General features: G+C 34.0%; 1 protein-coding gene across 3 annotated transcripts in view; it reads right to left on the bottom strand.

Moving 5' to 3' along the window:
- WDR17 (WD repeat domain 17) overlaps nt 1–12,058 on the bottom strand; it is a 118,480-nt gene that overhangs the window by 38,934 nt on the left and 67,488 nt on the right. For all 3 annotated transcript variants that reach the window (XM_025385888.1, XM_025385889.1, XM_025385887.1), the window contains 4 exons: nt 9,271–9,439; nt 6,957–7,048; nt 4,581–4,663; nt 2,060–2,146 (listed from right to left, as the gene is read on the bottom strand). In XM_025385888.1, the coding sequence (XP_025241673.1) occupies nt 2,060–2,146; nt 4,581–4,663; nt 6,957–7,048; nt 9,271–9,439 (431 nt within the window). The remainder of the gene's footprint in view (nt 1–2,059; nt 2,147–4,580; nt 4,664–6,956; nt 7,049–9,270; nt 9,440–12,058) is intronic.

Here is a 12,058-nt window from a genome sequence, read left to right as displayed (position 1 = left end):
GAGATTAATAAAATAGGGAAAAGATTAGTCAGGGACCTTCTTGCAGTGCTTGCTAAAAAGTTTTCATTTTATCCTACAGTTAATGGGAAAGTATTGAAAGATTTCAGCAGTAGAATGGTGTGCTCAGCTCTGTGTCTTAAATGTTCATTCTGACTGCAACATGGAGAGGTGAGGGAGAGAGAGAGGAGGTGATGATAAAGGGTGTAAACTGTAGAATTGACTTAGAAGGTTTCTGCAGGACTCAAAAAACCCCAAATGTTATTGGTTTAGTGGCAGGTTGATAGGAAAAATTTATATTTTTTTCTTTTAAATTGAAACAGGGTCTGGCTCTATCACCCAGGCCGCAGTGCAGTGGCACAATCATGGCTTACTGCAGCCTCGACCTCCTGGACTCAACCCATCCTCCCACCTCAGCCCCGCGAGGAGCTGTGACTACTAGTGTGCCCCACCAGTCTGACTAATTTTTTCATTTTTTTTTTTTTAAGAGATGAAGTCTCACTATGTTGCCCAGGCTGGTATTGAACTCCTGAGCTCCAGTGACGCTCTGGCCTCAGCTTCTGAAGTGCTTGAATTAGAGGTACGAGCCACCATACCCGGCCAAGATGAATATTTAGACACAGAAAATTACAGGCATTGGTGGCTGATTGAAAATGGAAAGTGAGACATAAAAATGTGTAAAAGAAAAGGCAAAGGATTCTGGCTTTAGCAGTTTTTCTTGTTAGCAATATTGGCCACTGAGATAGGAAATACTGAGGATGAGCAGATAGTGAGCTTATTTTACATATAACCTTAACAGTGTGTAAGGTCGGGTGTGGTGGCTCATGCCTGTAATCCCAGCACTTTGGGAGGCCGAGGTGGGTGGATCACTTGAGGTTGGGAATTTGAGACCAGCCTGACTAACATGGAGAAACTCCGTCTCTACCAAAAATATAAAATTAGCTGGGCGTGGTGGCGCATGCCTGCAGATCCCAGTTATTCAGGAGGCTGAGGCACGAGAACTGCTTGAACCCGAGAGGCGGAGGTTGCCGTGAGCCCCGGGAGCCGAGATCGCACCACTGCACTCCAGTCTGGGCAGCAAGAGCGAAACTCTGTCTCAAAAAAACCCACAAAAAACAGTGTGTTACACATTCTTCTGCACTTACTGGAGGAAACACATAGGTCTGTCATTTTGTAAAATGTGTGATTTGACTCGGAACACAAGTATAGTTAGGCTTTAGTACCTTAATCTGTATTTCCCACATTTCATATGAAATAACATAATTCACATTGTTTTTGACAATATCTTAAATAACTTTGAATTTTTAGATATATTTTATATCCCATTAAAAGAGGCTTGAAACACAATATTCTAAGAAATGCAATGAGTTAAAGGTCTAATTTTAGTGGAGATTTGACTTGGACATAATTTTAAATCTAAGCTGATTTTTACATGATAAATACTCTGCTGTCAAACAAGATCAATCTTTCAAAACCAGGCCCTTAAGTTCCACATCGTGGAAAATTACCCAGTGCCAGAGGCATTAGCATCAGGTGGGGGACAATGCAAAGTCACAGTGGAGCACTGGCACCGCAGATTCCTCAGTGAGATTAAAAAAAGGGCCACATTTCTATGACAGAAGCCATACATGCAATGGACTCATTTCCATTTTTCATTAGTTAGCATTATTTTTTTTCCTATGTGTTAGAAAGTTTTTTTGCTACTCGGGAGGCTGAGGCAGGAGAATGGCGTGAATCCAGGAGGCGGAGCTTGCAGTGAGCTGAGATCTGGCCACTGCACTCCAGCCTGGGCGACAGAGCTAGACTCTGTCTCAAAAAAAAAAAAAAAAAAGAAAGTTTTTTTGAGAGTAAGAAATCAGTGTTTGTAAATTGTGTAAAAACTTCATGGAATAAAAATAACTAAAACAAATGAACAATTACAAGGCTGTTTCTCATTTGCCAGGCAAAGGGGATATTGTATAAATAGAGTGATAAATATTACCTTTGGAAATAGCACTAAACTTTATGGTTATTTAAAGTTTCCAAAATGCAGTTATTATTTATTTCAGAAAAAACCACTTACTTATTGTTTTGGCTCCAATCACAACCAAACACTGCAGCCGGATGTTTATATTTGTGTAGCACTTTACCATCAATTGTTCGAATAATACTAGAATTAATTATAACGTGTTAATAGAAAAACAACATTCTAATACATTATTCAAGGAAACAAAGTCAGAATTGTAAATTTCAAATAGAAATATTCCAGGACAGAGATTTTGTCTACAAAGCACAAGGAACATTTGACAGTATTGTATAAATATTACCAATTACGAGTATATTTGCATCTCTTAATATTAATTATGGTAACCTACAATTAATATAAAGTAATAAATTTTTATTTAAAAAGTATTTTCTTGGCCAGGCACGGTGGCTCATGCCTATAATCCCTGCACTTTGGGTGGTCGAGGCAGGTGGATCACTTGAGGTCAGGAGTTTAAGACCAGCCTGGGCCGGGCGCGGTGGCTCAAGCCTGTAATCCCAGCACTTTGGGAGGCCGAGACGGGCGGATCACGAGGTCAGGAGATCGAGACCATCCTGGCCGACACGGTGAAACCCCGTCTCTACTAAAAAAAAATACAGAAAACTAGCCGGGTGTGGTGGCGGGCGCCTGTAGTCCCAGCTACTTGGGAGGCTGAGGCAGGAGAATGGCGTGAACCCGGGAGGCAGAGCTTGCAGTGAGCTGAGATCCGGCCACTGCACTCCAGCCTGGGTGACAGAGCGAGACTCCGTCTCAAAAAAAAAAAAAAAAAAAAAGACCAGCCTGGCCAACATGGTGAAACCCCATCTCTACCAAAAAATACAAAAACGGTGGCCAGGTGTGGTGATGCACACCTGTGGTCTCAGCTTCCAGGAGGCTGAGGCAGGAGAATCACTTGAACCCAGGAGGTGAAGGCTGCAGTGAGCTGGGATTGCGCCACTGCACTCCAGCCTGAGCCATGGAAAAACAACAAACACCCTTGTTCTTATAGAATTTTTTTAAATTGAGGAAAACATAGTCTAACACATTTTAAAACATAATGATATAACTAATATATATGTTAGATTTTTAGCTTCAAAATGAGGTAGTTCAAAATTTATAGTATTTAAAACAACTATTTATAAAGCTGGTTTTATGTACCATTGCACCAAGACCAAGACATTAAGTTATAACTTTTCATTGCATACTCTCAGTAATATAACTACATTTCAGAGATGATTCCCTACCCTCTGCTATCAGAAAAGGATTCTATGTAATTTAACTGCAAAAATAAAAGCTCTACTACCCTGCTCTATTATTACCACTATGCAAAAGCTATTGATTCCACTAGGAAAAAAGCATGTACTAATTAATGTGTTATGAAGTTTTAGAAGTATATGGAAAAGAGTGTCTTAAATGTTATTAGGCCCACCAACACTTTTGAGGTTACTGGGGAGTGATGGTGAGTTATGCTTACAGGTGTTTAGTCATTGAATGTGGTATCTGTCAAACAAATAATGCCCTGAAATACATGGTCAAACTAATTTTGTATCACTTAATCAAAAAACTCACGTCTTTTGTATTTTGGTATCTATCAATTAGCACATAGTTTCTTTCAAGGAAAAAAAAAATCACTAATATTGTTGTTTCTGAAAATTTTAACTTCCCAGTAAGGATCTTTGGTTTCCGTAACTACTGTCTTTTCTACTGAAATTAAAAGGTAAGGAAGAGAAGACTGGAGTGGATTTAGCAAAACCTAACAACTTCTGTATTCTCAAGAACCATGAGTGTCTATACCATGTATCCACCTATCAAAGATGACTTTATCCATAGATAGCTACAGGGGAGGAGCATCTGATTTTAAAAAGTTTTTTAAACCAGCCATTTTTTGCTTACATACTTTTATTTGGAAACTTACTTATTTCTGGAACTTAAGAAAGCACATACTTCTAAAACACAGGGTCAGTGAAGTTATTTCCTAACAAAAGACATTTCTCACATGCATGACCTTATTTCTCCTTGCAAAGGCTTTTTATCCCTTTATAAATAACAGCATCTACAAAACTGCAAACAAGTTTCTACAGCACTTTATATCTGCTGAATCACCTGTAAAACTGAAATACTACTGTGACCTCATCGTGATAATTACTAAGTGAAAAGTCCTTAAAGTTTATTTGAGGCAAATAAATGAGTATTTTCATAACAATTCAAGTAGTATTTTCACTGAGAATGCAATGAATGGCTTATTAAACAAATTTTGTGATGTGATGTGATGATAATTACTAAGACTATGTGAAAAGTCCTTAAAATTTCTTTGAGGCAAAAAAATGAGTATTTTCATAATAATTCAAGTAGTATTTTCATTGAGAAAGCAATGAATGGCTCATTAAACATATTTTAAATACCTTTGCATTGTTATTTATTGATGATACATTACAGTAATATAATATGTGCCTATATGGGCTTAAAAATAATGCTTCTGAGAGTTGGTAGAGCTGTACAAATGAAATATCACTGATAAACAATTGGAATGATCAAATGGGAACAGTGTAATTTCCTATCATGTATCATACATAGTACTTACCAGAAACCATCACTGCTGCAGGTTGCTATTCTTTTAGAATCTTTATGACTCCAGGCAATACAGAATATTCCATTTGTTCCATGCTTCAAAAAATGTAAAATACCTATCAATAAGAAATAATTCACCCCTTTTTTTCTCTTATATATTTACTTCTTCTAAGTATTACTTTTCTATTAGGAATGTGCTTTAGATGACACTAACAGAGGCATTACTGTCAAGAGCAAAAACATGAATATATACTTTAAAAATGTCTAAAGCTGTCACAATTTAAAAGTTTTAAGATATCAATCTGTTGTTTTAAGACATAAATCAGGTGGCTCCATTTCCTTCTGTTGGATACAAGGTAAAGAGTCAAAATATCCTCCTTAAGTGATCTGTAGATTTAAGCTCTGCTTAATGCTTTTTCCCATGAATACCAGTATGGTGATGAAAACAGTTATCTGTCTGCTTCCAAACACAGTGCTACTTCAACCTCAGTATAAGAAATGTTGTAAGCAGTTATTATTGGTTGTTTCTCTAAGTTCCAAAGTTGTTCCATTTTATAAAGAAATCAGAATAGATTTAACATTATTCCTATAATAAATCACTTTATATTTGCTTGATTTTCTGCTTTCTAGGACTGAGGAAGGGCCAGGGGATATAGTTATAGCTGGAATTATAAGAATTTTTAAAACTAGAAGGAATATATTACACATGAGAGTGTTATTCATCAACTGTGTGATCGGTAAATAAAAGTTGTAATCAACCCATTTCTAAATTTTAATTAAAACATTTCTACTTTATATAGTACTTAAATTGTGGCTTCCATTAAGGGGAAACTAAGGTGACTTTTTGTCTTGCATCTTAAGGTTGCTGTGTAAATACAGCTTTAACTTCTTAAAGCAATCTCCAGTTCGCTGGTTGTGCCTCTTTGGGGATCAAGGAGGGTAGGTTTATGCCGGCAGATTTAAAAATGGGACTAGTCCCTTTATTCATTCATTTTATGAGGTGGAGGCCTTCTGTCAGCTTCATTTATTCCCATGAAAATTGCATTTATGACTCTCTACTACCCCGTAATTCTTTTCGTGGAACACGTGTAGCTTAGTTAATTAACGCTGGCATTATTAATTTTTCCCTTATTCATGACATAGGATTTAAACAATTTCAATAGTGGTCTTAACTATGCTAGTGAATGCTGGGAAAGATATAAAGAAATAAAAGACATGTCCTTGATACTAAAATGCTGGGTTTCCAGAATCAGGCTGGAAGTGTTTAGGTATTAGTGGGAAGATACATGAGATTCCAAGTTGCCAAGATGCCATAAGAAGAAATCAACAGATCTAATAAGTAAAGATACACAATTCTTTAATCTAGGCTATAAGTTTCATTTTTAGGCTCATCTCTTCTTATAACCCACTATTTATTATGGGATAAATTGTTGTTTTGGTGATGGGAGGGAAGATGGCAGATTGGGGCATTGTTAAACTGAAAGGGTATTGTGTTGTATGTAGAGAAAGGGAAAGATGTAACTTTTATAATCCTTTGTCAAAGTTTCCTTTTTTGAGGGCAAAATTGCTCACAGTGGTCCATAAAGTTTTCCTAAAAACTCTGCATTTGCTGCACTACAACAAGTAGTGGAGGAGCAAGACTATTAAGGAGCATCTTCAAAGGGATAATACTCTTTGTATAGATGTTTTTAAAATCCCAAATATAGAAGCAATTTTCAAAGAAATTATATATTTAATAAGCTTCAACAGTAACCATCTAAAATAAACGAAATTTCAAGACAATCTTAGATCATTTTTCTGATTCATACCTAATATTTTGTAATCAGATTACATGTATTTTTCAAATATTAATGGAACTCATAAAATATAGGATGACAATGTAACTCCAAGCCAAAGGAGAAATAAAATCTGTGATGCTACAAATATAAGAGAGCAGGTTTTAAGGCTCTTCATGGAAGAATAGAATTTGAAAACTGGAAGGAAATCTAAGAAACTATATAATCCACCTTCATCATTTTTTAGGTGAATAAACAGGTTTAGGGCAATAAAATGATTCTCCTTATGTCAAGAGCTAATTAATAACAGAACCAGGACTATAATTTGGGACTTGCTCTGAGTTTAGTCTTCTTCCTATTATTTAGTATTTGCCTAGATTTTGTGGAGGATGACCCCAAATTCCTTTGACTCTCTAATGCAACTTTAGGTGACTCAGCTACAATTTTCAGAATTCATTTTAGTATGTGAGCATCCTTTAGGATCTTCTTCTAATTGAGAGAACATACATACCACCTGATATATTAAGTGTTATTATATTATGAAATAAAAATATTTACAAAACACAAAATAGTGTAAAACATTATATTGTTCAGTAGCAATAAATAAATCTTACCTCATTAAATCGTTGTATAATTTTGCCCTTTTGAACATTCCAAATAAAAGCACCATTTCGGGAAGTTCCCCCAGCAATACAATTTAAACCACCTTAGGAAACAATTTGTTAGACATTATACTAAATGTTTCCCACAAATGTAATTCTTTTTAAAAAACATAACTTGTGAAAATGTAAGAATTGAGATTTGCAAACTAGTTCTTTAATTTTTTTGGAAATTATTAAGTGCATAAAATACAGATAAAATAATACAATTAATGTATCCATTATACAGCTTCAACGATTATCAAAATATGGCCAATCTTGTTCTGTCTATAGCATCTGCTGAAGTTCTTTGGAGTAAATCTCTGACATCATATTATTTCATTCTTAAAAACTTCAGTACGCATGTCTAAAAGACAGGGACTTCTTTATTGACCAAGACCGGACTCTCATGGAGATTAACAATAATTCCTCAATATTGTCATATATTCAGTCTGTATTCATATTTCCATGATTAGTAGTATTTTAATGGTTATGAAAGTATTTCTATGAACAGATCACATGAAAAATACAGTTTCTCCCTAAAAACATAAACATTGCTTTCCGTGTTTAAGAAATAAAAAATATTTGTGAAAATAAAACTACTGCTAAGTGAATGGTCAAGGACTTAAATAAGTGCCTTTTGCAAGACAGTGAAAGAAGAGGTTTTCTCATCAGAAGAAAGGAGCGGCTGTCATCTGCTATCTAGGAATAAAAATATGGAGAAACTACTTTCTGATAAACGATTACACACACTAAAATGTTCTCATCATATTTCTAACATTTTTATTCTGCTCTTCTTTTGGGGTTCTTAAATTATTGGGGATATGTTTCAAAATTTATTTCCTTTTCTTTTCTTTTCGTCTTCTATCTACACTAAGATACAGAGGAAATTACGTAATTATCTATATCCTACTCTATTTCCATCCTTGTCAACCTTCATGTATCTTTTAAATACCATCCCCACTTACCTCAAAGTCATGATTCACCAGTAATCACATAACAGAAAATGACAGAATTTCCATTTTCTAACATTTGTACTTTCTTGCTGCAAATTCTCAATGTAGAGAGCGAAAGAATGCTATAAGTCAGATTAGATCTTCTGTGTTATGATTTGAAACAATAGTTTTTATAGTCACAAGTTTTATTTATGTTTTATGTTTCAGATAAATACTTTTGTAGGATGAAGAGTATTCAGCTAATAAGAGCTCTAGTGCAAGGTGACTGCACTGGCTGGTGCAATTCCTATATTGCTAGCCAAGGTAACCCACGTGGAGGTGCATACTGCAATAATCAAGATAACAGGCTCAGTTATGTTCTGCTTAAAGGTCAAACATTGTCATTAAGAGTTGTAAGTAAAACCTTTTTCTATAATTCTCCTCATTGTAGGAGATGAAGGATACATAAAGCAGTGGTCCTCAACCTTTCTTGTATCATGAAACTCTGAAAATCTGAGTACTATGATACTCTTTGACAGATATAGGCATATATACACACACAAAAAAATTATTCATAAATTTCTAAGAGATTCCCAAACTCTCTGATGAAATATAAAACCCTTGGAGGCCCACATATTGAAAGTTAAGAATCCTTGTGTATGAAGAAATAATTTTAAAAATAAGGATGAGCTATATCCACATTGCATGTAGTTACTAAATTAATATATTACTATTAGGCCAAATAAGTAAACCATTACATATACTTTAAAAGTGAAAAATTCATTTAGGTGTGTGAAATTATTTGTTGTGGGAAAATAATGTTTTGGGAGACAATGTCAGAGGTTTCATAGGACATCTCTCCTCTATATGTACAGCAAGGTATAAGGTGGCATCTAAGATCAGAGATAAGATCTTATTATGGCATACAAGTTCTTCAATATTTCAAAGGTGGACTTAATATAGAATTACACAGTTACAAGTGAACTTACTTGATATATAACCATAAACAGGATTTACATTAAAATTTTCCAGAAAACTTCTATCATGTAAATTGTATTATACTTTTAAAGGCGTAGCCATAGAAATACAACTAATATTAGATGGGTGAAGATAATCCTGATTTACTGTGGTTTTTCTGTAGGACTTGTTATATAGAGGACACCAGGAATCAAAGTGCCTCTGCAGATACTCTTCTTAAACCTCGCAAAAAGAGAATCAACAAATACGTTCACACTCATTTGCTCTACGTTCATTTAGAACAAGATGAGATCAAGAGGAAGAAAGTAACTCAAATGAATATAAAACTTTAAAAAGCCATTTCACTGCATTCCCAATTTCAATAAAGTATCTCTTACCTGGAGCCCAAGAAAGGGAATAAATAACACCTTCATTCCCCGGGGATGTGTACACTGCTGTTAATGTATTTATATCCCAGACTTTTATAGTGCCATCAAAGGAAGCTGTTGCTAAAAGATTCGGATCATCAGGCTTGAATTTGCAGTCAAAGATAGTTTCCACATGTCCCTAGGAATACGGCATAAAGACTCATAATTATTGAGAAAACTTCACATTACTAATAGACGAACCACAATGTATACCCAAATCGACACATGTAGTATGGCTTTCCAAATATTAATGCAAAAATATACAGGCAAGAAAAACAGAAAATTGGGATCACTATGGTGACTGAATTTTCTCTGTGCCATTACTGTATTATTTTGTACAGACCTGGATTTTAGTCAACCATGGTTCCTCAAATCAGCAACTAAACTCAAAGATGTTCAGAAGTCTCACTTTTCAATTTCAATTCAGTGCAAAAGATATTTTCTATTTTTATTAAACTTACAGAATGCTATGCTAGAAATCTATAAAGCAATTAACTTAATAGTTACCATATGTCATCGGGCACTATAATAGAAGACCAAGATGAAACTCAAACTAAAAGTCATTTAATGCAAATATTCCTTTTTTATACGAATGCTCCAAAAGCACCTCATAATTTTAGCAGAAACAAAAGAATCAGGCATAAGTCCAATTTTTAATGAGCCTTGTTCCAAAATTTTCTAAGTCTATTCTTTGGAATCTGAATACTTGTTCCCATTACACAGTGATTTGGATCCCAAACACCCACAAAACTATAAAGTGGTATATGCAGATGCATGTAAACATATATCAGTAAAGTAGTGCTTAACTACTGTGGGCCTTTGGGAAAATCCATTAAGAAACCAACATAAATAGCCAGAATTATAACTATTCTAATGCTGGGGAATGGGAATAGAAATTTCTTCTTTAAGCAAACGAAACTAACATTGGGATCTAGAGACGGAGTTGAAGTACAAAGACAGGGTTTTTTAGTCCTCAACTAATAGAATAAGGGTAGAGAAGAAAGTTCTTAAAACTCTGTACTTCCATTAATACCACAAATCACAACCATTAGGAAACTACAAAAGTACTGTAAAGTTTCTCCTTTAGGTGGAGGTAAAGGAAAGAAAAATCTCAAGGGTTAGCAAGAAGGAAAAATGTTGTTAGAGTCACTGGTTCACCTGGCTGCACCTGTTCCACGTGGTCATTTCCAATGTTAGGAACATAATCAAGGCAGGGACTTATATGCAGTTTTAAATGTTATTTCACTGCTATGCCTTAATTTTTTTATTTTTTGAAATATGAAAATTCCCATAAACGAAATTGTAAATGTTTCTTCTGTGTTTTCTTCTTACCAAGAGGAAGGTGGGTAAGAAGAGGAAAATGTTGTGGCATTTTTCTTAATTTTAATGAAGCAAATATTCACATGGAAGTACACCTTTTGGAATGTTTATTAATAAGATTTTTTAAATTATGTAAGATTTTTAAAAATATTAATAATATATTTCTTATCCTATGTAATCTGGAATCTTTGGAGATGCTTTATACATACAGCAGTTCAGAGTTGTTTCTTCTGGTAACACTTCAAGAAATTTCAAATTTGGGTCTATGTTAAGAAAACTGAAACTATAAGGAAAAAATGACTGCCTCCTGACTGGCACACAATTTAAAGTGAGAAAAGCAACTGAGATAATTTATAATCAAGCAGCTTTTAGTATTTAGTATTCAGCATTTATTAGAATTATAAATTAACAGATTTTAAGTAAAATATACTTTAATATGAAGTGTCATAGAAAATTTATTGAATTTAGATTGCATGACTTCTCTTCTGCTTACATAACTTGTTATAGATTTAAGTGTATTCTTACATTTCTCTCCCTTCCCTTTCATAAATTTTTTTGAAAATAAATGGTAATTTGAAGTACACAAAAAGTTTACCACACTAGAAAACAGTTTAAAAGAAAAGTTAAAGTGAAAAGAAAATTATATCATCCTCAAATGAATATCTACAAAATGAAAATTTAAAAATAATTAAGCTACAGATTATTTTAAAAATATTTTTGCTATAAATCAATTTTTCATTTGAGGATAAAATTAAATGAGAAGTCTTGAAAAGATACAATATTACTGATTCTTTCTCTCCCTTCAGTTATAAGGACAATTACAGTTCTAGATTCCTTTTCTAAGATCAAAGGAAAATAATTAGCATTTAAAAGTTTCTTAAATGTCCAGATTAGTCTACTTCAAACCAGTGGAAAAAGATAGGGGCATTTTTAGAAACTCTTAAGTAGGGAAAATTAAAGACGATGGTTTTTGACAAATATTAATTACAACACAATATGTATTATTGCATGTCGTCATTCATTTATTCAACAAAATTTAATAGTCTTGCTGTGTGGCAGATACTATATTAGGTAGTGGGGCTGTACCACCGACCACAACCAGACAAAAATGTGGGATCTCGAGAAGGTTGTATTTTTATCTTATATAGGGGCTTAATTATCATAAAAACAGAATTCATGGAATCACTTAAGTATCATAACGATTCAACAATAGAAACAAATCTTAGAAAACATAATCCAATCTTACTCAATTAACGAATGGGAACAATAAGGCTTTGAGTAACTGGCAGAGATCAACTTGTCTTTTCTCTTGAAAGGACATTCTATTCTTGTTTTGCTTCCAAAATATACTACAGCTATGTAATTTTCCATTGTACATAAAATATAAGTAGACATTAAGATTTTAAAAGTATAGTGGTTAATAATTATTTTAGTAGTT

The sequence above is a fragment of the Theropithecus gelada genome, chromosome 5, assembly GCF_003255815.1.
Source record: "Theropithecus gelada isolate Dixy chromosome 5, Tgel_1.0, whole genome shotgun sequence".
Taxonomy (NCBI): Eukaryota; Metazoa; Chordata; class Mammalia; order Primates; family Cercopithecidae; genus Theropithecus; species Theropithecus gelada.
This window is presented reverse-complemented; position numbering and strand designations above follow the sequence as displayed.